Below are 27,749 nucleotides of genomic sequence, written 5' to 3'. Positions count from 1 at the left end.
TCCGGTACTGGTGGGGGGTCTGCTGGGACGTTCCCTGGTTTGTTTTCAGGCAGTTGGACTCCGAGTTGGGGGGCGGGTTCATGGGGAGCTAGTTCGTCGGGGGGAGGTTTGCTGCCTTCGGTTTCCCATTGGGGAGGTGGAGTGCCGGGGAACATTCCCTTGGGGATGGTGCCTGGGGCCGGTTATGGTGCGGGATGGGGTGTTCCTGTTGGTATGCCCGGGTTTTGTTTTCCTGGTCCTGCCTCTGTTTCTTGGTCTCCGCAGGTTGCGTGTATCCTTCCGGGAGGACAGCTGGTGCAGACGGATGGATTGGGAGCAGTCGGCAGTCCTGGAGTTACTGAGAGACCTGGCTGTTCTACTACGGAGCGTGGATCGACGCTGAGGGCTGCTGCAGTTGCTGGCGGGGGCACTGCGGATTCTCTGCACAGTTCATCCCAGATGCCGGAGGTTGCTGTTCGTGGCGGCTCGGTGCTCGCTTCTGAAGTTTCTTCCGTGGTGGGGACTGCTGGCCAAGGCGTCTCTGGAGGGTCTGCTGGAGTTCCGGGAGCTTCTACTACAGGTACTAAGGCGCCTGCTCAGGTTGCTGGTGGGGGGAAGGCGCGGCGTAAGAAACGCAGGCGACGGCATAGGGGTTCGTCTTCCTCGTCGTCTGGGTCTTCTTCGTCGGGCTCGTCGTCTGCCTCTTCTGTGGTAGCTAGGCCTACAGGAGGTGTGGACTCTACTGGTGCGGGTAGTGGGGAGGCATCTACAGGGGAAGTCCGGGGTGCGCCGGCTCTAGTGGCACTTACTGAATTGTGGGAAAAGGTTCCTCGGGACTTGCGGCGGAAAATTCGCCGGCGGTCTTGCTTGGATATTTTTCGCCTCATGGAGGGTAGAGCCCATAGGAAGCGGCATAGGAAATCTAAGCGGGACGGGAAGGAGGTTAAACCCTTTCCAGTTGCTCGTTCCATTATTAATTGGATACGTGCTTTTTTACGGTTAGCGAGTGTGTGGGGTCGTGCTAATCCACAGGATGCCGGTTTATTGTTGTCCTATGCGGATTCGATTTTGGATTCCTATCAGCGCTTCGGCGGGTGGGCTTGGTTGAACTATGACGAAGCCTTCAGGGACAAAATGGAAGAAAATAGTTTCATGTCTTGGGGTTCTCAGGATGTGAATCTATGGCTTACACATATGGCTTCCAAATCTATATCGGGGGCGCCGGTGCGGACTTTTGGGAGTCCTGGGAGTGTTCGGCCCTTTCGCGGGGGGTCGGGGGGGAGTCCTTCAGCAGGTTCCGACGTGTGTTGGAAATTTAATAAATCCAACTGTCCCTTCTCCGACTGTAAATTTCGTCACGCCTGCTCCATCTGTGGTCAATCCCACGCGGCCGTTAAATGTCCTAAACGGGTCAGTGGAGCAGCTGCGGGAGTTGCGAAGTGATGTTTCGGTTGCGGTGCCTACTCCGATTCGGGTTGGAGCTATGCGCCCGTGGTTGCACAGTTATAGTCGACGGAGGGTGGCGGATATTTTGGAGGCAGGGTTTACAGAAGGTTTTGATATTCCTTTTTTGGGGGAGGTGTCGGCGGCACGGGTTCAAAACTCATCTTCGGTGTCCACTTTACGTGGTATTGTGTGGGATAAGTTGTCTGCTGAGATTCGATTGGGGCGCATTGCGGGTCCTTATCGTGTTCCCCCTTTTTCCAGCATGAAGATTTCGCCTCTGGCAGTGATTCCTAAGAAAGTGCCGGGGCAGTATCGTCTCATTCATAACTTGTCTCGGCCTGTTGGTCGGTCGGTTAATGACGGTATTCCCAAAGATCTTTGCACTGTGCGGTATGCCTCTTTGGATAGTGCATTGAGGCTTATTGTCTCTGTCGGACGTGGTGCTTTGCTGGCTAAGGTGGATATCGAATCGGCATTCCGATTGCTACCCATTCATCCGCGGGCTTACCCGTTATTGGGTTTTCGTTTTGACGGTTTGTATTTTTATGACCGGTGTTTGCCCATGGGCTGTTCCATTTCGTGTGCTTACTTTGAAATGTTCAGTTCATTCTTGCATTGGGTCTTAGTTCAACAGGTGGGTGTTGACTCAGTTGTACATTATCTGGATGACTTCTTGTTTATTGGTGCAGGGAGTAGTGGGGTTTGTGAGCGTCTTAAGCAGGTTTTTGAGGATTTGGCAGAGGATTTTGGTGTGCCTTTAGCTCGTGACAAATCGGAGGGGCCGGTTACTTCTTTGGTGTTTTTGGGGATAGAATTGGACACAGAGGCGTTAGTGACGCGGCTGCCTGTGTTAAAAGTTCGTCAATTACTCGGACTCATTGAGCAGGTGATTCTTGCTCCTAAATCTACCTTGCATACGATTCAGTCTTTGTTGGGGTCTCTTAATTTTGCCTGTCGAGTTCTTCCTATGGGGAGGGCTTTTTCACGTCGGTTGGCAGCTTCAACGGCAGGGGTACGGAATCGTCATCATTTTTTGCGTCTCCCTGTGGGTGTCCGTGCAGATTTGCGTATGTGGTCAGTTTTTCTTCGGGATTTTAATGGGACTGTGCCGATGCTGGCACCTGAGATTTCTAGCGTTGACCTTGAGCTGTTTTCAGATGCGGCAGGGGGTGTTGGTTTCGGTCTGTATTGCAATGGCGACTGGTGTGCGGAGCGTTGGCCTGAGGAGTGGGTGCGGGCCGGCGTTACAAAGAATATTACCTTGTTGGAATTGTTCCCGCTCATAGTGGCTTGTGAGCTCTGGGCGGGTGTTTTGCGTAATAGACGGGTGGTATTTTGGTGTGACAATTTGGGAGTTGTGGAGGTCGTTAATCGTCAGGCGGCGCGCTGTTTGGCGGTGAATGCGCTCATGCGGGAGTTGGTTTTGCGCTGTTTGCGGTTGAATTTGTTTGTTCGTGCTCGCCATGTTCCGGGTTTGCAAAATGGCATTGCTGATGCTTTGTCTCATTTCAATTTTTTGCAGTTTCGTCGGCTGGCGCCAGGAGCTCGAGCAGACGGTTCGCGGATGCCAGCGCGTTTGTGGAGCCTGGTCGGGAAGGAGTCTGGACGATGCTCCGTATGTCTGTAGCATCTTCTACGTGGTCACGCTATTCAGCGGGGTTTCGGGCGGTAGCAGCTTTCTTAGCTGATAGGGGTTGGTGTCCGGGAGATGTGGCCGAATCCTTATTGGAGGATTTCGTGCTGTCTTCTTTTCGGGAGCGGGTTTCTCGGGGTGTTGTGCGTGGTCAATTGGCGGGTTTTTCTTTTTTCTGCAGGGCCTTGGGTTGGGCTTGCCCAGTATCTAGTTTTTTGGTCCAACGGTTGCTACGGGCATTGGGTCGCGTTCTTCCTCAGCAGCGTGACTCGAGGTTGCCTGTTACTCATGAGTTACTTTTACGTCTGTTGGCGGTATTGCCTGAGGTTGCCAACTCGTCTTTTGAGGCCTGTTTATTTCAGGCGGCTTTTTCCATTGCCTTTTTTGGTGCCTTACGGGTTAGTGAGTTAGTCGTAGGTCCGGCTTCTGGAGGAGTCCCACGGGGACTTTGGATTCAGCATGTGGCTTTGCAGGATTCGGTGTTACGGCTGCATATTGTTAGCTCTAAGACTGATCAGTGTGGTGTTGGGCATTGGGTAGTGCTGCACGCTGTGTCTGGCTGTTTGTCTTGTCCGGTGTTGCGGATGCGTGGTTACTTAGCCATTCGACCCTCTAGCACTCAGATATTGTTTGTCCATGCTGATGGCGCCCCTTTGACGCGTTACCAGTTTCGGGCGGTACTCAATTTAGTGTTGGTGCGTTGTGGTATGAATCCGGCTGATTTCGGAACTCATTCCTTCAGGATTGGTGCTGCCACGAGTGCTAACAGGGCTGGTATGTCTGGGGAGGGCATCCAGAGATTGGGGCGGTGGGTTTCAAATGCCTTTCGGGGTTATATTCGTAGTGAGGGTGCAGGTGCTGGGGGCCTTGTTGCGCGAGGGTCTCAGTGATGGGATTTTCATAAAGGCCCATTGGTAGGGGGTTTGATTTGTTTTGTTTTATTCTCTTTTCAGCTCCCAGTTCCCGTTCCTATTCTATGTGGATCGTGGGCCATTCTTTCATCCACTGGGCTAGCGAACGTGCAGGTATCCGCCCAGGTGGTCGTCATCTCGGACTGGGGCATTTGGGACTTCGTGTTTCCTGGTGGGGACAACGAGGGATGCGTTGGAGTCAGCTGTTGGTCTTGTTGACGGATCTGCGATCCCGGACTAGTCATCCTGACATACTGCTGATCCATTTGGGGGGTAATGATGTGGATGCCTGGACGGGAAAGGACTTGGTCAATAGGATCAAGGATGATCTGCGGGTGGTCTGGGATTGGTTCCCGGGGGTGTTGCTCGTATGGTCTGACATTGTGCCTCGTCCACGTCGGATAGCGTCCCGACGTTGGACGAGGGGCCTGGCCAAGCTTAACAGACAAGTTGGGAAATGGGTGGTTGGTCATGGAGGGTGGCAGATACTGCATGATTGGGTTGATGTTAATTGTTTTGGTTTGTTTCATACAGATGGGGTTCACTTGTCGGATGTGGGGTGGGACCTTTTGCTGGATGATTTTGCGTCCAGTTGTGAGAGGTTTCTCAGTGCTCGGTAGTAGTCGCTGCTCTTTTGGGGGAGGGCCTGTTTGTACAGGCCTGTGGCGGGTCTTCCGAGCTACTGGGTGCTGGGGCTCATCCGGCGATGAGCGGTGGGCCGGCTGGGAGCCGTGCCTTGGGGTCAGGTGACCCGGGTTAAAGGGGCATGAGGTCATGCCACCCCTCAGACACTTGCTGTTGGTGGCGGGGTCGGGGGCAAAGGTACTGTTACACAGGGTAGCTCGGGAGGAGCTTGCTGAGGTTCATTGTTAATTAAGGTTCAATGTGTTAATGATGTTAATTTATGCAAATGTATTTATGGGTTAATGTGATATAATAAAGAGCTGCGGCTATTTACCACAATAAGGTGTGTTGTTTTATTAATATGGGGTAGGAAAAGTAAGAGGGAGATGGACAACATGATGGGACTATCCAGATCCCGATGTTACAACCTAAGTCTTTTCATATGATCTCTGGCACTGTGACTAAAACTAGGCTCTTGCTGTCAAATTCTCCAAGGCAAACCTGCCCATAGAGACTGTCAGACACTCCTTCATGCAGTCCTTCTAAAGGGTTTATTATCCCCCCCATTTCTTTTTAATCCAAACCTTATTTCATTTTCTATCCCATTCTCCCTAAGAAGCTCAGAACGGGTTGCATAATATAATATACAGACAACAGTTTATATAATTTGCTAGACTCACTATACAATCTTTATTGGCTATTTGATATATACAGAGTAATATTCTGTACATTTCTTGTGTTTTAATCATGTGATAATAGGAGATTAGGGGAAGAGGTAAGTTTTTATTGCTTTCCTAAACTTCATGAGCTCTTCTAGGGATCTGATCTGTGGGGGTAGTTGATTCCAGTAGCTTGGAATGAAATGGGAGTAGGATCATCATTTAGCACTTTGCATTTGAAGGACGCAATCTGGGGTTTTTTTGCAGTACATACGAGGTCTAATTTGCCACCATGCATTTACGTTGGCAGCACTGTACAAAAAGCTCGTTAAGGTTTCCTAACCTTGGTATATCGGTGTCTCACAGCTGTGTTTGTGTCGACATGTGGCGGTGTCTTGCTGAGTGGCGTTCATTATTGTTGCTGCATGTTTTTGTGTGTTATCGTGAGAATGTCAGAGCTTGAACAAACATTAAAGGCTCCTTTTACAAAGGTGCGTTAGGGCCTTAATGCGCGGAATAGCGCGTGCTAAATTTCCACGTGCGCTAGCCGCTACCGCCTCCTCTTGAGCAGACGGTAGTTTTTCAGGTAGCGCGTACTAATCCGGTGCGTGCGCTAAAAAAGCTAGCGCACCTTTGTAAAAGGAGCCCTAAATTTATTTTTAAACTTGGCAAGTGAAATCAGGGAAATGCTAGTCCAAGTTTATGGGGATAATGCCATGAAGAAAACAGCAGTGTACAAATAGATTAAACGTTTTTCTGAGGGGAGAGAAAGCGTCACTGATGATGAGAGGTCAGGGCGGCCAGTAACGAGCAGAACTGACGAAAACATTGCAAACATTCATCAAATTGTGCACCAAAATCATTGGCTGACTGTGAGAAGCATAGCAGACCAAGTAAACAGCGATAGAGAAACTGTTAGGAAAATCTGAATGAGAAAGGTGTGTGCAAAAATGGTCCCTCATGGCTCTTGCATCACGACAATGCACCAGCTCACACAACACTGTCTGCGAGGGAGTTTTTAGCCAGTAAACGAATAACTGTATTGGAACATCCTCCCTACTCACCTGATCTAGCCCTCAATGATAAATAAAATATTGAATGGAAGACACCTTTATGACATTCAAGACATCAAGGGTAATATGACGACAGCTCTGATGGTCATTTCAGAAAAAGAGTTCCAAAATTGCTTTGAAGGGTGGACTAGGCGTTGGTGTCGGTGCACAGCGTCCCAAGGGGAGTACGTTGAAGGGGACTGTATTGATATTCAGTAATGAGGTATGTAGCACTTTTTCTAGGATGAGTTCCTGAACTTGTCAGACCTCGTATGGAGGGAGTTTGGTTGTCATGTAGTCTGGCGCCATGTTGTGCAGGTATTTCTATGCTAGCATTGAGCCCTTAAAGATGCAGTGTTTGGTTATTAGCCTGTTAATGCTTCTTTGCTCAGAGGTCATAGGGTCTTCTTGCCAACTTAGGTGCCTTATGACTTTCTTTTGGGACTGTGGGGTTTTTCATGGCACCCTTGATGCCTTGGAGTGCTGTTGTCTGTGTGGCAGATGCCTGATAGCAAGGGTTGTTGTATTTTTTTAGCAAACTTGATTTAAAATGGATAGAAATATGCTCTGCTAGAATGCACAATGGCTTGCCTCATTGACTTGAAACAAATGGTAAAATAATTTGGAACCTGAAAATGAACGAAATGGATGATTGATCTGGAAGAGAACCAGACAGACAATTCTTTTCTGTGTACATCCCGAGAAACTAAAATGGTTCTGCGTGGCAATGGTTGAAAAAATAACGGCAAAAAGAGTAGCCAAGGATCTAAAAAAATCAGAAACACAGAAAAGAATACCCGGAAAAGCTGAAAAAGGCAAAGAAAGAAATCTGGATTGCAAAGGCGAGCATGAAAGAAAAGATGAGTAACAGTGTCAAATGATGAAACCACTATTTTTGTCAAGTATGAGTCTTCTGTTTAGGGAAACTTTATTTTTAAATGTTGAGCCTTCTATTAGCTTAGTTTTGGTCCAGTTTGAATGAGACTTAAAGTGTCTCTGGACACTATGGTTAAATAATAGGTATTCCCTATCATTTGCAACGATGTAAGAACTGGCAATGCTATCTGCTATGTTCTTGCTCGTCATTACTAAAGGAAAATGAACAGGTAAAGCACACTTTCAGGGGAATTCTACTTGTACATATGACACCAAATGATAGGCACTACTTCTGCGCTCAATTTTCAGCGCAGAAAAGCGTCCATATGCAGTGGCGTAGTAAGGGGTGGGGTGGCGGCAGACCACTCCAGGTGCCATCTTTGTGGAGGCGCTGGCATCTCTGACCCCCCCCCCCATGCCACACCACACTCACACCCTCCCTTCCTATGAGTGTCAGATCATTTAGCACCCAGGGCCACGGTTGAAACCTGTACCGCGGCTTAGTAAAAGAAGGCCTAAACTGGGCTGAGCAGGAAAACTTGGAACATCCCTCCCCTTTAGAACCACAGAACTCTGGAACAACCTCTCATCCCCACTCAGAAATTCAAGCTTCTTCCAATCCTTCCGCAAACACTTGAAAACTTGGCTCTTTTCAAAAATCTAATCACCTCCCATTCTCTAGTATTTTGTCCCTCTCTATCTTCTTAGTCCCTCTCCTATATCCTTTCATTGTAGTTCCTTTCTTCTTAATTCTGTAAACCGTGCCGAGCTCTGCACTTGCGGAGATGGCGCGGTATACAAACCTAAGGTTTAGTTTAGTTTAGGAGAAAAAGAAAACCTATTATCTAAACCCAAATCCAAGGAAACAAATATATAAACACCATTCCTGCTTTTTAGACAGTGTCACACACTCAGCTGAATTGCCGCTGCTGGGTCAGACCAGTGATCCATGGTACCCAGCAGTCCACTCCCGCAGCGGCCCTTAGGTTAAAGACCAGCGCCCTAACTGAGTCTAGCCTTACCTGCTTACGTTCTGGTTCAGCAGGAACTTGTCTAACTTTGTCTTGAATCCCTGGAGGGTGTTTTCCCCTATAACAGACTCCGGAAGAGCGTTCCAGTTTTCTACCACTCTCTGGGTGAAGAAGAACTTCCTTACGTTTGTACGGAATCAGTCCCCTTCACCTGTTGAACCTGCCAGAAAGCTGTAGATGGAGCATAGACTTTGCAAGTTGCCAGAAAGCTCTCAGAGAAAGAGCCATAGACCCATTTTCCAAGACCCATTTTAATGAGAACCTTTTTTTAAGAGCACATTTATTTTCTTCTGCTTAATGTATATAACATTATATTTTAGTGTTGCATATCCACAGGGAAGGATTCCAACCGAGCTGACCTAAGTTGGAAGGCTCTTTTAATGCACCGATGCATGAACTGAACTGAATATTGGAATATCACTAATGGCAGAGTATCAGTCACAGAACAGTGACTGGCTGTGGGAAAACAACTTCCATCCCCCACTAGTTTCATGTGGCCTAACATTTTATGGGCACAGATACATTTTGCCCCCTCATAATCAGACATATGCTGGGGTGGTAAGAGAATTAACACATGCGAAAAGATCAGCCTAGTTGGAGCTGGCCATCTCATAAAAAGACACAGGTGAACAAACACATAGGTGGGTGTTATCAGGGACTGCCAGGGATCTGAAGGGAGCTGTTTTAATTTCAAAGACTCACAATGACACAAAGAATAAACTCAGACAGAAAAGTGACTCAGATTTAATGTTCAGTAGTAACTTGGAGGGAGACCTAAAACATAACAAAATATTCTGCAAAGGCTCTGAACACACTTCCCTGGGGTATATGGAAACTGCCATTTTTTTTTTGTAATTTATATGAGTTAGGCTATTATTGGAAAGTGCAAGCTATAAGTTTTTAAAATAACAATGTGCAGACAGAGCTAGGGTGTCAGCTTTCCCAGCACATGGTATGATCAGGAATAATATTTCTTAGTACAAGACCAAAGATCGGCTAGGGGTGCAGAGAGTCTGCCTTCCTCTGGATCATCCATCAGTCACATTATGGTACTTCTGCTGAGCTTATAGGAAAAGGATGAATAGTCCTAATATATACTACACAGTAGACAAAAGTCCAGCAGAGTTGTGACTCTCCAGAAGGAAGAAGTCCATTATGTATCCATCAGTGGTCACTGGTCTGTGGTGACCCTATTACTTTTACAAACGCAGCACTGGAAGGTATAGGGCTTATTGAGGGCAGAGAGACGAGACAGAAAAAGCAATCTTGGGGAACAATATTGCATTAAAAGAGAACATCGGCTCAAAAAATTCCCTTCACCCTCCCCCACCTCTTATGTTTTGCACTTTTTCCAAGGGACTTATCAAATCTATTAAGTATAAATATGGCGCTTTTTTAATGTTGATTAGAGCATGCAGCATTTTGTTACTATTTAAATTCGCTTCCTGCACAATTTCTACATGCTTGCCTTTGTGACCTCAGGAAATAATACCGTGAATTAGAGCAGCACTGATTCATTGGATCCGCCTCGGGATTTTTCAGGATATCCACCGTGAAAATGCATGAGAGACATTTGGGTGTAATGGACTTTATGAGCTAAAAACTGATTGTAAGTAACATTTTCATTAATGTTACAGTAGGATGTGGTTTGTCACTCTTATATTTTATATGGAATAGGATGAGTTACGCGCATAACATACGTACCTATAGGCATTTAATTGGATATAAGTACAAATAATTGACCCTAACAAGCACTAATTGAAATTAATTAATTAGCAGTTGCACACATAACAGACCTAGGGCTAGATTCTCAAAACTTTGCAGTAAAAACCAATGGGCCACTGTCATAGCCGTTATTGTAGCGATTTCAAAAAGACGAGTCATTCTCAAAAAAAGCACTTGTGCAAATGAGGTTGGCGGAGAGTAGCGAAGGTTCACTAAATTTACATGAGATGAGTAGCTAGTGATAGTGATTGGCACATGCGCAGAATACACCATGAAAAAGGCATAAATGTGCCTGTGTGCCGAGAAAAGCAATGCCATAAGTGGTGTGTCAATCCTAGGCGTGCCAGAGCTACTGGATGAAGGGAAGGGAGGGGAGATGCAATGTTGGCTTTAAAACAAGCATGCTTAAGACATGCCTTTTCTCCACCCAAATCTGCTATAATTCACATAAATCTTGTATTTTGTTTTTAATGTCAAATTTTATCATGATTACACTAACCTCTGGAGAGATATACAATATTACTCTATTACAATATTACTCTATTACAATATTACAAAATCCGACAAACAACATAAAACAGAGAATAGACAATATACTACAGGAGGCTAAAGGAGATGATATTATTAGTTTAAAAGAATTTAGGTTTTTGACCAATGAGTTTCCTAAGACTCCTCTAATATACTTCATCCCGAAGATACACAAATCTAGTACGAACCCACCCGGCAGACCAATAGTAGCCGGGATAGGATCTATATTGGAACCCTTATCCAAATATCTAGATGGGTATTTAAAACAATATGTTTCAAAAGCTAAATCATATATAAGGGATTCCATACATTTTTTGCAAACAATTGACAATATATTTCAACATCCCCTCCAAGAAGGAACCACTCTAGTCACAGCGGATGTGGTGGCTCTGTACACAAACGTCCCCCAATCTGGAGCTTATGCCATAGTGAAGGATCAGCTACCCAAACTACAAATTTCAAGTTTTAAAAAAATGATGTTAGAGAAATTAGCAAAAATAATAATTTTTGATCATTATTTCCAATTTGAAGATACAGTTTATCACCAAATTAAAGGGGTAGCTATGGGGTCTACGGTAGCCCCGACCTTGGCCTGTCTGTATATGACAGAGTTTGAGGAGACGTTTGTGTACAGATCTAACCATTTCCACTTTGTAAAATGTTGGAGGAGATTTATAGATGATGTGTTTTTTGTGTGGACTGGGGATCAAGATGAATTAAAAGAATTTTTAGAAGAAATAAATCACAAAGATCCTAATGTTAAATTTACATATAACACAGATAAATATCAGATGTCATTTTTGGACATAAAAATTTATATTCAAGAAAACAGGATATCCACCAGTCTGCACAAAAAACCATCTGATCGTAACACTCTCCTCCAATATCAAAGTTTTCACCCACGGGTCTTAAGGAACAGTATACCAATTGGACAGTTTTTGAGACTGAAACGGATTTGTTCAGACGCACAGGACTTCGATAAGCAAGCAGAAATCATGTATAAAAAATTTTTAGAACGAGGATATCCAAATAAAATAATTAAGAGAGCATGGAAAAGGGCCAAATTTTGTCAAAGATCTTGGTTAATGCAACCAAAAGTTAAAAATAAAGAACAACACACAGTTTGTGTATTACCATATTCAAATAACAGTAATGCCATCAAACAGATAATACTAAAACACTGGCCTATTGTCCAATACTATCCAGCTCTGTTAGAAAAACCGAAGTTTGCTTTTTCCAGGTCCCAGAATCTGGGGGAGATGTTGAAATATAAACAAAGAAATAAGCCATCAAAAAATTTTTCTTTACCTCCACATAAACCATGTGGTCACTGTCGTCTATGCAGTTATGTTTTGCAGCAATCATCAGTAACGTTCCCAGCCTCCAGAGAGAAAACATTTGTGTTATCAACGGGCACTAATTGTGAGTCCCAGGGAGTGGTGTATTATATAGTGTGTCCCTGTGGTCTTCCTTATATAGGTCAAACCAGTCGAAAAATAAAAACAAGGATAACTGAACATCTAAGCAATATAAGAAAGGAAAGAATGTCCGCCCCCTTAGTAGCCCATTGGATACAAGAGTCTCACTCTTTGGAGGAACTAAAGTATACGGTTCTGATTCATATAGATTTTCAGGAAGGGGACATTACGAAATGCTTGCTGCAAAAAGAACAACGCCTCATCTTCAATAAAAACACATTGCACCCATATGGTCTTAACTCCAAAATCGAATGGTTAAATTTATAAATCTTTCGATAAGCAAGATACGTCATTTCCGGTTAGATTTAGGTAGAAATAGGGGGAGTGACTAAAAACAAAATGGAGTACATATAAGGCACGAAGGCAGTTAGTTACTCAGCGTGCTCTTCTTTCGACGGTAACCCAGTAGTAGTAAAAGAGTGATTTATAAAAGTTAGGTCAATGTGACAAGTAGACTGGTATATAAATATAAGTAAAATGTATAATGATTCAGTACTGCTTTAAATCTTAGTTTTAATTAGGTTTTAATTAAAATTGTGTTTTTAACAGGGACCCCTCCTGACGAAGGACCCGAAACTCGAGTTGGGGGGCCGGGCTTAATATCAACCAATTTTAGCAAGCACGAGCAGCACAAAGCACTTTAAGGTTTTAGCACTTTAACCTCAGCGCAGCTGGAGATAAAGGAGATAGAGGCCAAGCCTATTGAAGTTTCTTTTAAGATAAGTGAAATCTATCTCATTATAAGCATACACAATAAGATCTAATGTATTGTATTATGAAAAAGGCTGGCAAAGGGACAAAAGAAGTGTTATGATGGTCCCAAATATACTCCAGTTCGGCGAGATTGTTGAATTCACGTGTATTGGTCTGAACACTTTATAATTATAGTAATTATTATTATATTTAAATTATATAGTAGAAATAGAGCTGTGATAAAAGTAAAAAGAAATTTTATCATGAACCATAGCCAGAAAAACATAGAACATAAGAATTGCCATCTCTGGATCAGACCCTGGGTCCATCAAGTCCGGTGATCCGCACACGCGGAGGCCCCTCCAGGTGTACCCTGGCATAGTTTTAGTCCCCATATCACTGTATGCTTCTCAAGGGAGATGTGCATCTAGAACGGTGGATTCTGCAATTACCTCCTCTGGGAGAGCATTCCAGGTGTCCACCACTCGCTGCATGAAACAGAACTTCCTGATATTTGTCCTGGAGCTGTCCTCCCTCAGCTTCAGTCTATGTCTTCTTGTCCGTGTCACATTGGACATTGTATATAACTGCTTTCCCTGCTCCATTTTGTCGAATCCTTTCAGTATTTTGAAAGTCTCGATCAGATCCCCTCGCAGTCTCCTCTTCTCATGGGAGAACAACCCCAGTCTCCAAAGTCGTTCCTCGTAGTCCAGGTTCTCCATACCTTTCACTAGCTTCGTTGCTCGTCTCTGCACCCTCTCTAGCAGTTTTACATCCTTCTTTAGGTATGGAGACCAATGCTGGACGCAGTATTCCAGGTGCGGTCTGACCATGGCTCTGCAGAGCGGTATTATAACTTTCTCTGATCTACTTGTAATTCCCTTCTTTAGGTTTCTAGGTGTCATGCCTAGCATTCTATTTGCTTTCTTTGTCGTCGCCGCCGCACATTGCGCCAACGGTTTCAGGGTCCTATCTATCAGTACACCCAGGTCCGTTTCCTGTTCGGTCTTTCCCACAGTTACACCTGACATACTATACTTGTGATCTTTATTTTTTCTGCCTAAATGCATCACTTTACATTTTTCCACATTAAAATTCATCTGCCATTTATCTGCCCACTTCTCCAATTGATTCAAGTCGCTCTGGAGTTCCTTGCTGTCCTTCTGTGATCTGATTGCCCAGCATAGCTTTGTGTCGTCTGCAAACTTGATGATTTCACTGGATGGCTATAATACATGCGCTCAAGAGGCGTGCTTTTTATCAACTCCCCTTCCCCCCCCCCCAAAAAAAAAAAAAGACTAAAATTTATGTGAATCATGTAGTTATTCTTTTAGTTTTTCATGAGCCACCGTCAAAACACATGCTAGAGAAGCGCTTTTCACAGTACCGGCACCCCAGGACCAGTTGCTGATTTTTGGTCCCCAAAAGTCAACACCACACTTGGAGAATCACTTTCCAATGTTGAAGAATCCACCAGAGTTCTCGTTTAAATATTAATGAGCCTATTTGAATGGCAGAATCAGAGATTGTTAGGAAGCTCGGAAAAGACCGTGGTAAGCCGTTTTGATAATCCGCCACTAAAATACAAGCATGATAAACCGGCTGGAACTGGTTTAGCAGCTTCCTTAAAGGCAACCTTAAGTTTTGAGACTCTAACCCAGGGGTGTCCAACCTGCGGCCCAAGGGCCGCATGCAGCCCCGTGAAGTATTTTGTGTGGCCTCGGTTGAGGGCGATGCAATGTTTTCCTCTGCTGCCCCCGGGTGTTTACCATCTTGCCGGTTCCCTCCTCTGTCATGCTGCAGCGTTTGTGCGGCCCCAGAAACATTTTTTTTTCGGTCAATGCAGCCCGGGGAAGCCAAAAGGTTGGACACCCCTGCTCTAACCCTTATACCTCAGTTCTGTATACTGAGCTCCTAAGTTCTATAGCATGTACTAGGTACACTGTCAAAAGCACGCCGGACTTTGGCACGTCAACAATCCTGCGGCGACATTTGCGCGTAGGCCATATGCATGCTGCCACTTCCGTCACTTTGAAGCCTTTCCGTTAGTGCTGTAAGGGGGGGACCTCATGCACCCATGGGGGATTTGGGGGGAACCTCCCCAAGTACACTGAAAACTGTTCTCCTTTCTGTTTTCAGTGTAGTGTGTGTGTGTGTGTTGGGGGGGGGAGTTCCCCCCCCCAAATGGGAGCGCAAGGACTTGTAAATGTAGTGGGGGCTCCCACACACATACACCCTCCCAGCGCTAACGGAAAGGCTTAAAAGTTGCAGAAGCGGTGGCATGCATATGTCTTTTGCACAAATGTCTCTATGGGATTGTTGGCATGCCAAAGTCTGGCACGCTTTTGACTGGTCACCGTCTACTAAGCCCTATACCGTCCAGTGCGGCAAAAGATGCATTAGCCTGGGAGGTGCATGAGAATATCTGGGACATTCCAACTAGTCCTGTGTGCACTTTATAGAGTGGTTGCATTTAAAGTTTACAAGCAAAAAAATGAAACAAAAATCCCACAAAACAGAAGCTGGAATGGAAAAGTGGGGATAAAATCTGGGGCAAGCAACTGTTATAAGTAGTCCATTGGATGTGGATTTTTCGATTCTCCAAATTCTTTATTAACATACATCAACTGGACCTGACACGATTTGTGTTTTGGCTCAAATGACTCTGCCTTAAGGGTCACAAAAACATCATTTATAGATCTTCTCAGGATAAACAAGAGATATATTGTTTGAATAAATTCAACATCAAGCACTTCATTGCTGATCCGTCTCAGAAAAACACAGGAAATCCTCTTGTTTATCCATGTCCTCTAGTTATATCACTTCTCTGTCTTTGGAAATGTGTGTACAGTGTTCCCCCGGTCGTTCGTGGTCGGCAGTTCGCGGTCCCGGTCATTTGCGGTATTTTCTGACCGCGAACCGCAGACAAGGAGAGGGCAGTGGGAGATTCAGGACAGAGCAGCCGGAGTGCCGCGAGTGCAGGAAATCACTCGCGGTACGCTCCGACCGCCTCTTCCTGCACTAAGTCGGACCTTATCCAATCAGGAGCTGCGTGACTGGCTAGGTGTTTCCTTTGGACTGAGTTGAGAACCACTACTCTAGAGGATATAGATTCATGTTGTCAAGTCTCTTACAGATCTTAAGGCACAAGATGTCATATCCAGATAACTTCTGGGCACTGTCAAACATCTGGATACTCAGTGCTGTATTAGATAATTAACTAGATATAGGGGACCTGTCACTCCCGAACCCCGCACACTCCACCTTGACACCCCCAAACCCCCAACAGCCCAACCCTGACAACCAACACCTATGAGAGTGGCCTTTGGTGCCTGGGCCACTTGGAATCTTAGGCCCCTCCCAGTGCATCCAAAGATGCACTGAAAAGGAGGCCTAAGGCCCTTGTTGGCCCAGGTGCCTAAGTCCCATTCAGGATGCACTGGGAAGGGGAAGGCCCACCATTTTGAAGAGGCGGTCCTGCCGGCATGAGGGAGTGGGCATCCCTCTTGCTGGTCTTTTCTACAGGTATGGGGAGTGTCAAAGTAGGGGTTTGTGAGTGTCAGGGTGGGATGTTGGGGGATTGAGGGGGCCTGGCAGCAAGAGGGAGTGGGCATCCCTCTTGCCGATCGTGAGGGGGTGTTGGGGTGTCAGGCCTGAGGAAAAGGGTGATGGGGGTTCCTGTGCTCGCTGCAGCCAGATGAGCTGATTGTAGCAGGGGAATTTCCCCCAATCAGCTGAGTCAGCAGGACTCCCCGAGCCACAGCTCAGCTGATCATGGATTCCCGTGCAGCGATCAACTCAGCCAGCTGTGGCGTCTACTTTTATGATTGGGAAATGTAGGCCAACATTTTGCAGGCATCTTCACGGGTCTACAGAGACACATAGAGATGCTTAAACATGTCCACTGCCGGGTGAAACCACACCCCTGCCCCGCCTTGGGCATGCTTAAGTGTCCCTACGTGTCTCTGTAGACCCTTGATAGCCACCTACAATGTAGGAATCCTTCCTTGTCCTAGTTTTGTTTGTTTGTTTTTTAAGAAAAGATACATCCCGATTGGCTGGCAGACAGTGGTAGGACACCTACTGCTGCCTAAAATTGGGATGCCAGATTTTGTATCGTGTGACCAAAGTTACATGCACAAATCTGTGCATATTGTTGATTTGTGTGTACAACTTAATTGTTTAACAAGCCAATCAGTGCAGCTAATAGGCAATCAAAGTAATAATTGACACTAATTGTCATTAATTAGAATTTACACACAACTTTCTAAGCATATTCTATAGAGAGGTGCATATAAATTCTAGTGTGCAGATCTCAAAAGGGAGCATAGCCAGGGAAGGAGCATGGGTGGATCACAGGCATTCCTAAAAGTTATACAATATGTCTGATCTGCACACAACTGAGGCACAGGTATTTAGACCTCGCTTTCATCGGTATAAATGGTTGCACCTAAATGTTAGCCACGCAGATGGGGTGCTAGGCATGATTCTATAAACTGCACCTAAACTTCAGAGGCATTTTATAGACTTGCTCAAAGTGCTGTCTCTTTTTTCCCCTACCAATTTTTTTTTGTTATAGCCATCATATCTAGAATGTGGACCTAGATGTGCATTCGTGAATCTTTGAAAATATTTTTTGGAAGGGGGTGTGCCATGGCAGGGGTTGGGTGTGTGTGTTAACCAGCTAGCACGTTCCAATTAGCATATGCTAAGTGGTTAATGCAGAGCTAACATGGAAGCACTTAGCAACTCCTAAATGGGAAGCAGTAAATGCTATTGCCTTTATTATTTTTTTTTTTGAGGTATTACAGTGTAGCAGAAAAATTACTGTGGGACCTGCAAATTTTTTTTAAAAAATCCTATTATAGGGTAGCATTACAAACAGGCTTTGCACACAGGGACACCCCATGTTCAAATGCATTAAGCCAATTTTCTAATGCATTTTAGTAAATGGGCTCCATTGCTGACAGCTGACTGAATATTGATATGTCTGTGTTTCATTACCAGTTGTTTGTGCTGTATTCATCAGTATGAAGTCTGCATCAGATTCTTGTAGGAACCTGCATAGCAGCATTGCTGAATTTTTTTGCTCTGTGTTTCAAAAATAGTGCAAAAACTGTATTAATTCTAAGCCTCTGTCCATTGGTCCATTACAGGAGCTGTCCAGATCATGGTGCTGAACTGCTGTGAAACATGCTTTAGTAAACCTCTTCTTTTGTTCTTTCCTGTTTAATTCTGACAGTAAGAAAGCAGTGAGAGCTTTCAGAAGCTTGACATACTGCTATTAGGGATATATGGCCATCAGAGCATGCTTGGAGGTCCTTTTACTAAAGGACATTAAGCCCTTAATGTTGTGCTAGTGGGGGAAAGAAAGTACCATAAAACATTTATTATTTTGCCTTTTGTCACAACAGTCTGTTTGTGTTGGCTATTATATGTATGTGTGTGTTTACTTGTATATATATATATATATATATATTTATTTATAGAGGATTTGTGTCATGGGTGGGGAGTGATTATTCTTACACTATTCAACTGCTGCACACTAAGAAAAACTTCTATAAAACTGGCACTCAAAAACACGTTGTCAGAAAAAAAAATCTGCACTAAGGGCTAGATTCACAAAGCAAACTGATCGTGTACCGATTGGTTTGCGACCCCTTTGCGACCAGATTTCCCTTGGGCCCCATTCACTAACCTCTCCTGCGATCCAGTTCGAATCTGTGCATGCAAATGAGGAGAAACGCATGCAAAGTAGACAGGGACGCGATTCATGAACCAAATTTTCCAAACCAACTGGGCTGGCCGATCATCCCAAGAAGCGACAGCTGGGGACCAGTTGAAAACATCTTCCCAACTCTCTGAAGCCCTGCTCTCTGCACGTCCTGCTCTCTGCTGCCCCAAATTTCTCCTGCCTGCCGCCCTGATGCTCTTCTCTGCCCCGATAAAAAAAGCAAAAAAAAAAAAGTTGTGGCCCCAAAAGCCTCCTGCAGCCCCAACACTCCCGCTGCCCCGGATCCTATATTTATGTACTTTTTGGCTTCCTTTTCTGTATCCAAATGATTTTTTTCTCTTTTTTCATGATTTTCTCCTCTGTTTTCTAAGATTCTCATTTACTTTCTCTTACTCTTTCTCCCCCGGATCGCCTGCCTGCCCCGACTCTTCCACCCTTCCCTGCAGTATAAGCCTGTGGTTTTAACCCGCGGGTTAAAATCATGGGCTCCTTAAAAAAAGAAAGAAAAAGAAAAATCTATTTTGCATGGGCTTGATGAGGGGAAAAAAAATCTATTGTGGGCGCGGTGGTCCAGATGGTCTGTGCATGCGCTGGGATCGCTATCGAGCAATCCTATGATAGCCCCCATCTGCATATTGGGGTTTTGAGAATTAATCGGACCTGCCCGGATCAGGCCCGACAGTCATAGAGTTCCTATGAGTATCAGAACAGCGCAAAGCATTCAGTACACTGGCCAGCACTAAAATCCTCTTGTGCAGTTGTGAAAAAGGGTAGGTTAATTAGTATATTGGATTCAAGTCTCTAATAATCACAATTTTGAGACAATCAGGGCTTTAGGCCCCTCCCACTTCATCCCAAGCTGCATTGGGAGGGAGAAGGCCTGTTATTCTGAGCACACGGCCCTATAGGCAGGAGGGAGTGAGCTTCCCTCCTGCCGATTTGTCATCCGAAGTTACCAGGGTATTGGGAGATGTCGGGATGCAGAAATGTTGAGGGATGGAGGAGGATTTCAGGAGGTCCAAGGATGTCAGGGGGGAACGTTGGGGGTCCAGGGTTAGTTTGGAGGTGTGCTAGAGGGGATCGGTGCCTGGAAGGGAGCGATGAATCTCCCTGCCAGTTCTGCTGATCCTTGCAAGGGGAATCCCCTTCAGCTAAGCCAACAAGAATTCCCAAAACCAGCTCAGCTGAAAGGGATTCTGCTGCCATGATCAGCTGATGACAAGCCCTCAATGTACTGTTTTCCCCCCCTCTTTAGGTGGTGGGAGGGGGTCAGTGACCACGGGGGGGATCATGGTTATCTCGTCAGTTTGGGGCACTTAGACACAACTAAAATAGGTCTAACTGCCAGCGTCTAAGTTCCGCCTAGGATGACCTGGGAAAGCTTTACTTATCGCTGCAGCACGACCAGGTCTAAGCCCACCTGAAGTCCACGCCCCTTTGAGCTCTGGACGCACAGCGGCCTAGAAGTGCTGCTGGACGTCCAGAAAGTCAGTTTTGATTATCGGCACTTGCTATTAGGACGTCCAAGTGCCAACTTGGGCTGGTTTTTGGACATTTCAAAGTTTTGATTATGAGCCTCTAAGTGCGATTGACATGAAATAGGTGCCTAACTGTAGGCACCCATCTTTTTGGGCACCCAATTACAGAATCTGTCCCTTAGGGCCAGATTCTATAAGCGGTGCCTACGTTAGGCATTGCTAGGCACCCTAATCGCGAACACCTAGCGATGCCTAACTAAAACCTGCTTACACCCACATTGTTAATTAGCTTAAATGGCAATTGACCGCACTGATACATTTATATAAAATTAAATAATTAAGAGTTCCGCGTGGAACTCCAGAGTGGCACCTATGACACCTTAGTTGTGCTGCCCTCCGATGCCTAATGATGCCTACCTGAAAAGTAGGTATGGTAAGGGGCGGAGAATAGGTGAGGTAGATTTAGGCATCACTAGGTGTCTGAGTTAGGCACTGGTAAATTAGGCCCAGTAGAACCTGGCCTAATGTACCCAGACCTACCTCAACAATTCTGAGTGATGACTAAGTACACTTAGGTGCTGCTAGGCATAAGCACATAAGCATTGCCTCTGCTGAGTCAGACCATAGGTCCATCACGCCCAGCAGTCCGCTCCTGCGGTGGCACCCCAGGTCAATGACCTGTAATGATCTATTACTCTACTACTCTATTACTTTCCAGCCTTCTGTACTGTATAGTAACCCTCTAATTGTACCCATGGATCCCCTTTTCCTTCATGAACTCGTCCAATCCTCTTTTGAACCCCAAAGTCGTACTCTGCTCTACCACCTCCTCTGGAAGCGTATTCCAGGTGTTCACCACCCTCTACGTGAAGAAGAACTTCCTAGCATTTGTTATGAACCTATCTCCCTTCAATTTTTTTGAGTGCCCTCTAGTTTTTGCTGCCCCTGCTAGTCTGAAGAATCTGTCCCTCTCTACCTTCACTATACCCTTCATGATCTTATGAGTTTCTATCAAATCCCCTCTAAGTCTCCGCTTTTCCAGGGAAAAGAGCCCCAGCTTCTCCAGCCTCTCAGCATTTGAGAGGATTTCCATGCCCTTTATCATTTTTGTTGCTCTCCTCTGGACCCTCTCGAGAATCGCCATATCCTTCTTAAGGATACTGAACGCAGTACTCCAGATGCGGTCGCACCATCGCCCTATACAGTGGGAGGATAACGTCCTTGGTTCTGGTAGTGATACCTTTTTTGATAATGCCCAACATTCTGTTTGCCTTTTTTGAGGCCGCTGCACACTGTGCCGCTGGCTTCATTGTTCTATCTACCAAAACCCCCAAGTCCTTTTCTAGGTTGCCTTCCCCCCGTACCATCCCCCCAATTGTGTAGTTGTACATCGGGTTCCCTTTCCCTATGTGCATAACTTTACATTTTTCTACATTGAAGCTCATCTGCCATTTATTTGTCCACTCACTCAGTCTGTTCAGGTCCATTTGAAGTTCTTTACATTCCTCTACAGATCTAACCTTCAAGCATGATTCTTTAAGCGGCGCCTAGCGGTTGATTGATAACATAGGTGCACTTAGGTGCCATTTATGGAATCTGGTCCTTAGTGGCTTCTCAATAGGAGGCAGTAAGTGCTCCTTTGTTAATTTTTTTTCAGCGATATTTGCTCATGACCTGCATATTAATACACTTCTCCCTCCGTATTCGCTGTGATAGGGGGATTAACAAAACCGCAAATACAGAAAAACTGTGAATAACTTTTTCATATGTTATTCGCTATTTTCTATTAAAAACCATTGTGAATATGGTGAAACCGCGAATAACATGGTGGGAGACCTGGTCTGTTCCTGAAGTAGAGGCAAAACATGGTGAAGAAAGTGCCGGGAATCAGCAATTTTCTCTGTAAACGCTTGGAATCAGCGATTTCTTTATGCAAGCTGATGTAATTTGGGGGGAGGAGCCAACAAGCTAAAAACCGTGAATAATCGAAACTGTGAATGCTGAAACCGCGAATACGGAGGGAGAAGTGTAAAAACAAACAAACCCTAAAAAGTGCCAAGTTAAATCTGGGCTTAGTGTGCAGGAAAAGTCCCACATCAAAATGGGTTAAGCCCAGATTTCAACACACACTAGTCAAATGGTCCCCTCAGTTTGTGTGAGCAAAATCTATTGTGCATTAACTTACAAAATAATGTGTGTATAATTGATTGGCATGCGCTAAAAAGTTCTAACATATTTAAAATTGGAATTGAAAGTGTGAAAAAAAATTTTTAAACTATGAAAATTAAAATGTTTTGTTTGTTCATAAATCAGAACAAAAATTATTTAAATGATTTGGAATAATTTAATTACCATCTAAATTATCTAAAAATTACTCTGCGTAGCTGTCTGAAGTAGTGTTAATTGGATATTAGATATGACAGTTAATTTAATTTTGTGCAAACAAATAAAATATATAGAACTAGATTCAATAAATGGTGCCCAAATTTGGGTGCTGAAAAACATAAGAACATAAGAATTGCCATACTGAGACAGACTGAAGGTCCATCAAGTCCAGTATCCTGTTTCCAACAGTGGCCAGCCCAGGTCCCAAGTAGTAAAACAGATGTTATGCTGCTTATCCTAGGAATAAGCAGTGGGATTTCCCCTAACAGTCTCAATAATGGCCTAAGGTCTTCTCTTTTAGGAAATTATCCAAGCCTTTTTTAAACCCTGCTAAGCTAACTGATTTCACCACATTCTCTGGCAATGAATTCCAGAGTTTTAATTACATTTTGTGTCAAATATTTTCTCCGGTTTGTTTTAAATCTACTATTTAGTAGCTTCATCATGTCTCCTAATCCTAGTATTTTTGGAAAGAGTGAACAAGCGATTCACATCTACTCTTTTTCCACTCCACTCAATATTTTATAGACCTCTGTCATCATCCCTGAGTCCTCTCTTCTCCTAGCTGCTTTAGCCTTTCCTCATAGGGAAGTCGTCCCAAACCTTTTATTATTTTTGTCACCTATCTCTGTACCTTTTCTAATTCTGCTATATCGTTTTTGAGATATGGCAGCCAAAACTGCACACAGTATTCAAGGTGTGGCCATACCATAGAGCAGGGCTGCCCAAGTCCGATCCTCGAAATCTACTGGCAGGTCAGGTTTTCAATATATCCACAATGAACATGCATGAGAGAGATTTACATACCAAGAAGGCAGTGCAGGCAAATCTCTCTCATGCATGTTCATTGTGGATATCCTGAAAATCTGGCCTGCCAGTAGATCTCGAGGACCGGACTTGGGCAGCCCTGCTATAGAGCAATTCAAAGGCATTATACCATTTTCATACATGCTGAGTGGTATTCTATAAACCGCACTCTGAATTAGATGCAAGGATCTACACCAACTGAAACCTAGTGTAAATCCTCATGTGTAAATTAGCAACAAATTGTATTTACGCACACAGGGCTTTCCTGGCCTACATTTCCGGTGCCTACCTATGATGTGGAATTACACCTCCATAGGTGCTTTAGGCCGCTGAATGCCACTTCTGGCATTAGCTATACCCAAGGTGGCATTAGGCGGCCTAAAGCACCTTTGGAAGCGTGATTCCAGCGCCAAATTTTTAGGCATCTATAGGTGCCTTGAAACTCAGGGCTCCTTTTTCAAAGGTGCGCTAGCATTTTTAGCACATGCCCCAGATTAGCGTGCGCTAGCCAAAAAACTACCACCTGCTCAAGAGGAGGCAGTAGCAGCTAGTGCGCGCTATTCCACGTGTTATGGCCCTAACGCGCCTTCGTAAAAAGAGCCCTTAGTTACAAATATCATTTCAATGGTGTTTTTTAACTGAGTTTGGGCGCCTACCAGCACCTAAAAATACTGCCGCCATTAGAGAATCCTGGCCATTGTGTTTAAACAGAGGAATTTCTTATGCATTAAAACTATTTCTAACATGGCAGTATTTTAGGATTTTTTCAATTTTTTCAGGATATGCACTACTGTGAACATTAGAATGTTACCTAAAAAAAGTTGAAGCGAAAAGAAGCCAGCCAACAAGGTATCCATGGCAAGCACAGCCAACACAAGTATCTTTGAGAAGCCTGAAGTCCTTGCTGCTTTTACTGCTGGCAGTGTGGTCTGACTGATCTTTGCAGTCTTCCTTATCTTCCTCTTGTTCTATCGTATGAAGAAAGGATGAAGGCAGCTATGATCTGGGGAAGAAACCTACCTACACCAAAGCAACTACCAATGAGTTCTCTCCATAAGCTGTGTTGCTGACACCCAGTCATAAGAGCATCTCATGCCTGTGCAGGAATCTGGGTGTGCAGACAAATGCGTTCCTTATTTTACTTAGAAATGATTTTTACAAATCTTTCTGCACACTTATCCACGCCCTCATCACCTTGCTCGTAGACTACTGCAACTCGTTACTCTCAGACCTTCCACTTAGCCATCTCGCTCTCCTCCAATCCGTCCAGAATTTGGCTGCACAATTTATATTCCGGAAGAGCTGCTATACTCACGTTACCCCCCTCTCCTAAAGTCACTTCATTGGCTTCCCATCTATTTCTGAATACAATTCAAACTCCTCTTACTGACCTACAAAGTCATCACTAGGCACTCACTCAACTGCCCTTCACTATCTCTCTTCACGTATCTCCCCCTATGTTCCTTCTCTCCCCCCCCCCCCCCGTGAGCTCCACTCAGCTGGTAAGTCCCTCCTATCTGTGCCCTTCTCTTCAACTGCCAACTCCAGACTCTGTCCCTTCTGCCTTGCTGCACTATATGCTTGGAACAAGTTGCCCAAATCCCTACAGCGGGGCTCTGTCTCAGGCAGCGTTCAAGGCCCAATTAAAAGCCTACCTCTGAGACTGCTTTTGACTCCTAACTCCTCTCATCTTGGGTTCTGCATCCCCAACCCTATATGTCATGTCTGTCCATCCAAGTTAGATTGTAAGCTCTTCCGAGCAGGGACCGTCTATAAATGTCAAAATGTACAGCACTGTGTATGCCTTTCAGCGCTATATAAGTGATAATAGTGGTAGTAGTGTACAAAGCTGAAAGATTTGGTATTTTTTTTTTGTTTGCAACTTGTCAAGCATTGCCAGAATGGGATAGTAGAGTCCTCTTTAATGAATGACCCTGGAGCAAAAAGAAGCACCATGGCCCAGATTCTCTAACTGGCACTGATTTTTTAGGGGCCAGTAGGCACCCAAGCTCAGTAAAAAAAAACACAGTTCAGGTCTCTGTAGGGGAGAAAACTCAGTTCTGGAGTCCCCTGTTTCAACCAAAGTACCTGTAGTCACAGTTCTTACCGAATATATTCCATGAGTTTGCTGTGCTCTCTCCATCGATTGCTGCATTGATAAATTAAGAAACTCCTCCTGCCTCCATCCAGGGTTAGACCTCCCGATCTACTGGGCTGGCAAGAGAACGTCCCATATCGCCACCTCCCCCATCGACTCAGCCGCTGCCTTGGGACGAATCGGTGGACTGCGCTCCTCCGGAGAAAGAGTAGCACCCTCAAAGGAGAACTCCTGCGCTTCAACTTGCGCATGCTCTCCGGCCGAGGATATCTCCAGTCATGGTGTTCGTGAGCTACGCTCCACGAAGACATCCATAGGGCCGGTCTGGGGACACCCAGATCTTAGACTTTCTCTTTACCATCAGGTAAAGAGGAAAATTCTCCAATTCACCGCGACAGCGTCTCCGCAAAGACCTCAAACCGCCAAAAATCTACCGCCTGCTCAAAAGGAGGCGGTAGCGGCTAGCGCGTGCAGTTTAGCATGCGCTATTCTGCACGTTAAGGCCCTAATGCGCCTTTGTAAAAGGAGCCCAAAGTAATAACGCTAGAAAATAACTCTGATGATTTGATACTCGGAAGCGCAAACTTTGACCTGGGTTAAAGATATTTTAAACAAGAAATGTTGTAAAACTCCATCAGGAGGTGTAATCTGTGGATTATTAATTTCTCAAAAGTTTTTCCTACAACTGCTCTAGCCATGTTTAAAAGATATATGAATGAAATTCTGAAGGTACCGGAAACCTCTCTCAAAAATATTTTATCTTCCAAAGACAGCTAAGTCTCAAAATCCAAACCAGCAGAATTTATCTGCTGATAGTTTGGATCTATCTAATTTCCTGGAGAGGTCGGACACAGAGGTTCAGGTCTCTGCCACATTGTTGGTGCAATTTGCTATCGATTCTGATAGGGAATGGAGGTTAAAATTGGTTTTCAAGTATAAAGATATTCCATTTTTGAACAATACTATTAGAATGTTCCCCGATGTGTCTCGTCCTACCCAGAAGAGACGGAAACAGTTTCTCATCTTGAGACCACAGGTTATTCAGTTGGGGGACAACTTTTGTTCTACGATGTCCCTGCAAATGTGTTTTGGTTTATAAAGGAGACAGGTATGTTTTTTATGAGACAAGGTAGTTATCCAACTTAATTTCCGCTAAGAGTGATTCTAAATTTAGTATGAGTATTGCTGGCTCTTAGATAGTTCAGGAAGAATAAGTTCAAGAGCAACCAGACCGCAGCTTAATTTTCCTTTATTCTTATTTGCTAAATAAAAAAATTTGCAGCTTATCATCAGCTCCTCCTCGATATAGATGGTGGTCTAACTATACTCTATAACAAGTTGAATCCTAAAATTGGATTGTATGTTTTCCTGTGAGCTTGCATTGTATTTTCCTTTTGGACTAAAAGAGTCAAAAGTTTAAAATCAATAAAGAATTTTAAAAAAGGCTGCCAAATGACACTGTGGGCATGGCTAACACCAGAAGGGGAGTCAGGCACCCTAAAGCGCCTAAGGCTCACATCAAAGGCAGGTGCCTGAAACGTAGGCCTGGAAAACCCTGGCCCACACTTCTGGCACCTACCTTTGCGAGAGGTGCGATTCTGTACCTGGCGCCATCACGTGAAACGCGATTGGCGGATGCTTTTAAGGTGGCTGCCGACAACGGCACCAATTACAGAATCCGGGTCCGAGAGCCTCACAGAACTGGATATATCCCAACCCGAACATCTCAATTCCATTCTGTACAGGAAAGGTGACGAATTTGTGGCATGGCCTCCCATTAGAAGTGGTGGAGACAAGGACTGTATCTGAATTCAAGGAAGCTTGGAACAAGTGCGTAGGTTCTCTAAGGGAGAAGAGGGGACAGTGGATGACATAAATGGACAGACTGGGTAGGCCATATGGTCTTCATCTGCCTTCATTTTTCTCTGTTTAATTGGTGCGAAGAGGAAGGTTTCCACTTTGTACGGAACTGGACAACTTTTTTGGGGAAAAACAAGCTCTACAGGAAGGACGGACTGCACCTGAGCACGGCTGGAATGAGGATGCTGGCACACAATGTCCAGAACGGCATAGACATGGCTTTAAACTGAGGAGAAGGGGAAAACCGATAGTCGATCTGACATCGACACAACGGACAAGAGTATCAAACAAGGATACTGAGCTGGGAACATGTAAAAGAGGGCTCGAGACTGAGTGGGAATTTTTGGAAAAAGGACCCAAAGATGCAATACAGGGGCCCAAGGAACAAACGAAACTAAAGAGCAGGAAGAAGAGAGAACAGCAGGAGCCAGAGGGACATCCAAAAATGGGGAAGCAGGCTGAGGTCGAGATAGACACACCAAAGGAGGAGGATGAGGACGCCCTTTACGCTCTAGCAATCAGGCACTACTTGATATTCCAGATTCATTTCTTTATAATGATGCTTTCAATTAAAAAATCTTTTAAACTAATTATTAGCGCTGATTAAGCCAATTAAAAAAATTAAGTTAGGCGCACTGATCTAGATGGCTTAGTGAACAATAATAATTAGCATGCATTAAATTTAGTGCCCCTTAGCTGGGTAGAGATGCTCCTTTCCAGTTAAATGACTCTGAGCTGCTTATCTGGGGATA

At 44.8% G+C, this 27,749-nt stretch overlaps 1 protein-coding gene across 1 annotated transcript; it reads left to right on the top strand.

Moving 5' to 3' along the window:
• Positions 1-159: 159 nt before the first annotated feature.
• LOC117351499 lies at positions 160-4,924 on the top strand. The gene is made up of 2 exons (XM_033926832.1): positions 160-559; positions 4,012-4,924. The coding sequence occupies exons 1-2, from the start codon at positions 166-168 to the stop codon at positions 4,587-4,589; spliced, it is 972 nt and encodes a 323-aa protein (XP_033782723.1). The 5' UTR covers positions 160-165; the 3' UTR covers positions 4,590-4,924.
• Positions 4,925-27,749: the final 22,825 nt, after the last annotated feature.

This window comes from Geotrypetes seraphini, chromosome 18, assembly GCF_902459505.1.
Source record: "Geotrypetes seraphini chromosome 18, aGeoSer1.1, whole genome shotgun sequence".
NCBI classification, from domain to species: Eukaryota; Metazoa; Chordata; class Amphibia; order Gymnophiona; family Dermophiidae; genus Geotrypetes; species Geotrypetes seraphini.
The sequence above is the reverse complement of the archived record's forward strand: the minus strand, read 5'-3'. Positions and strand labels throughout refer to the sequence as shown.

Excerpts from the sequence above, each read along its gene's own strand:
- LOC117351499 (XM_033926832.1), top strand. The coding sequence starts at position 166 with ATGGTGCCTGGGGCCGGTTATGGTGCGGGATGGGGTGTTCCTGTTGGT. Across the intron at positions 560-4,011 it reads TCCGGGAGCTTCTACTACAG|CTCCCAGTTCCCGTTCCTAT; the intron begins GTACTAAGGCGC and ends TTCTCTTTTCAG.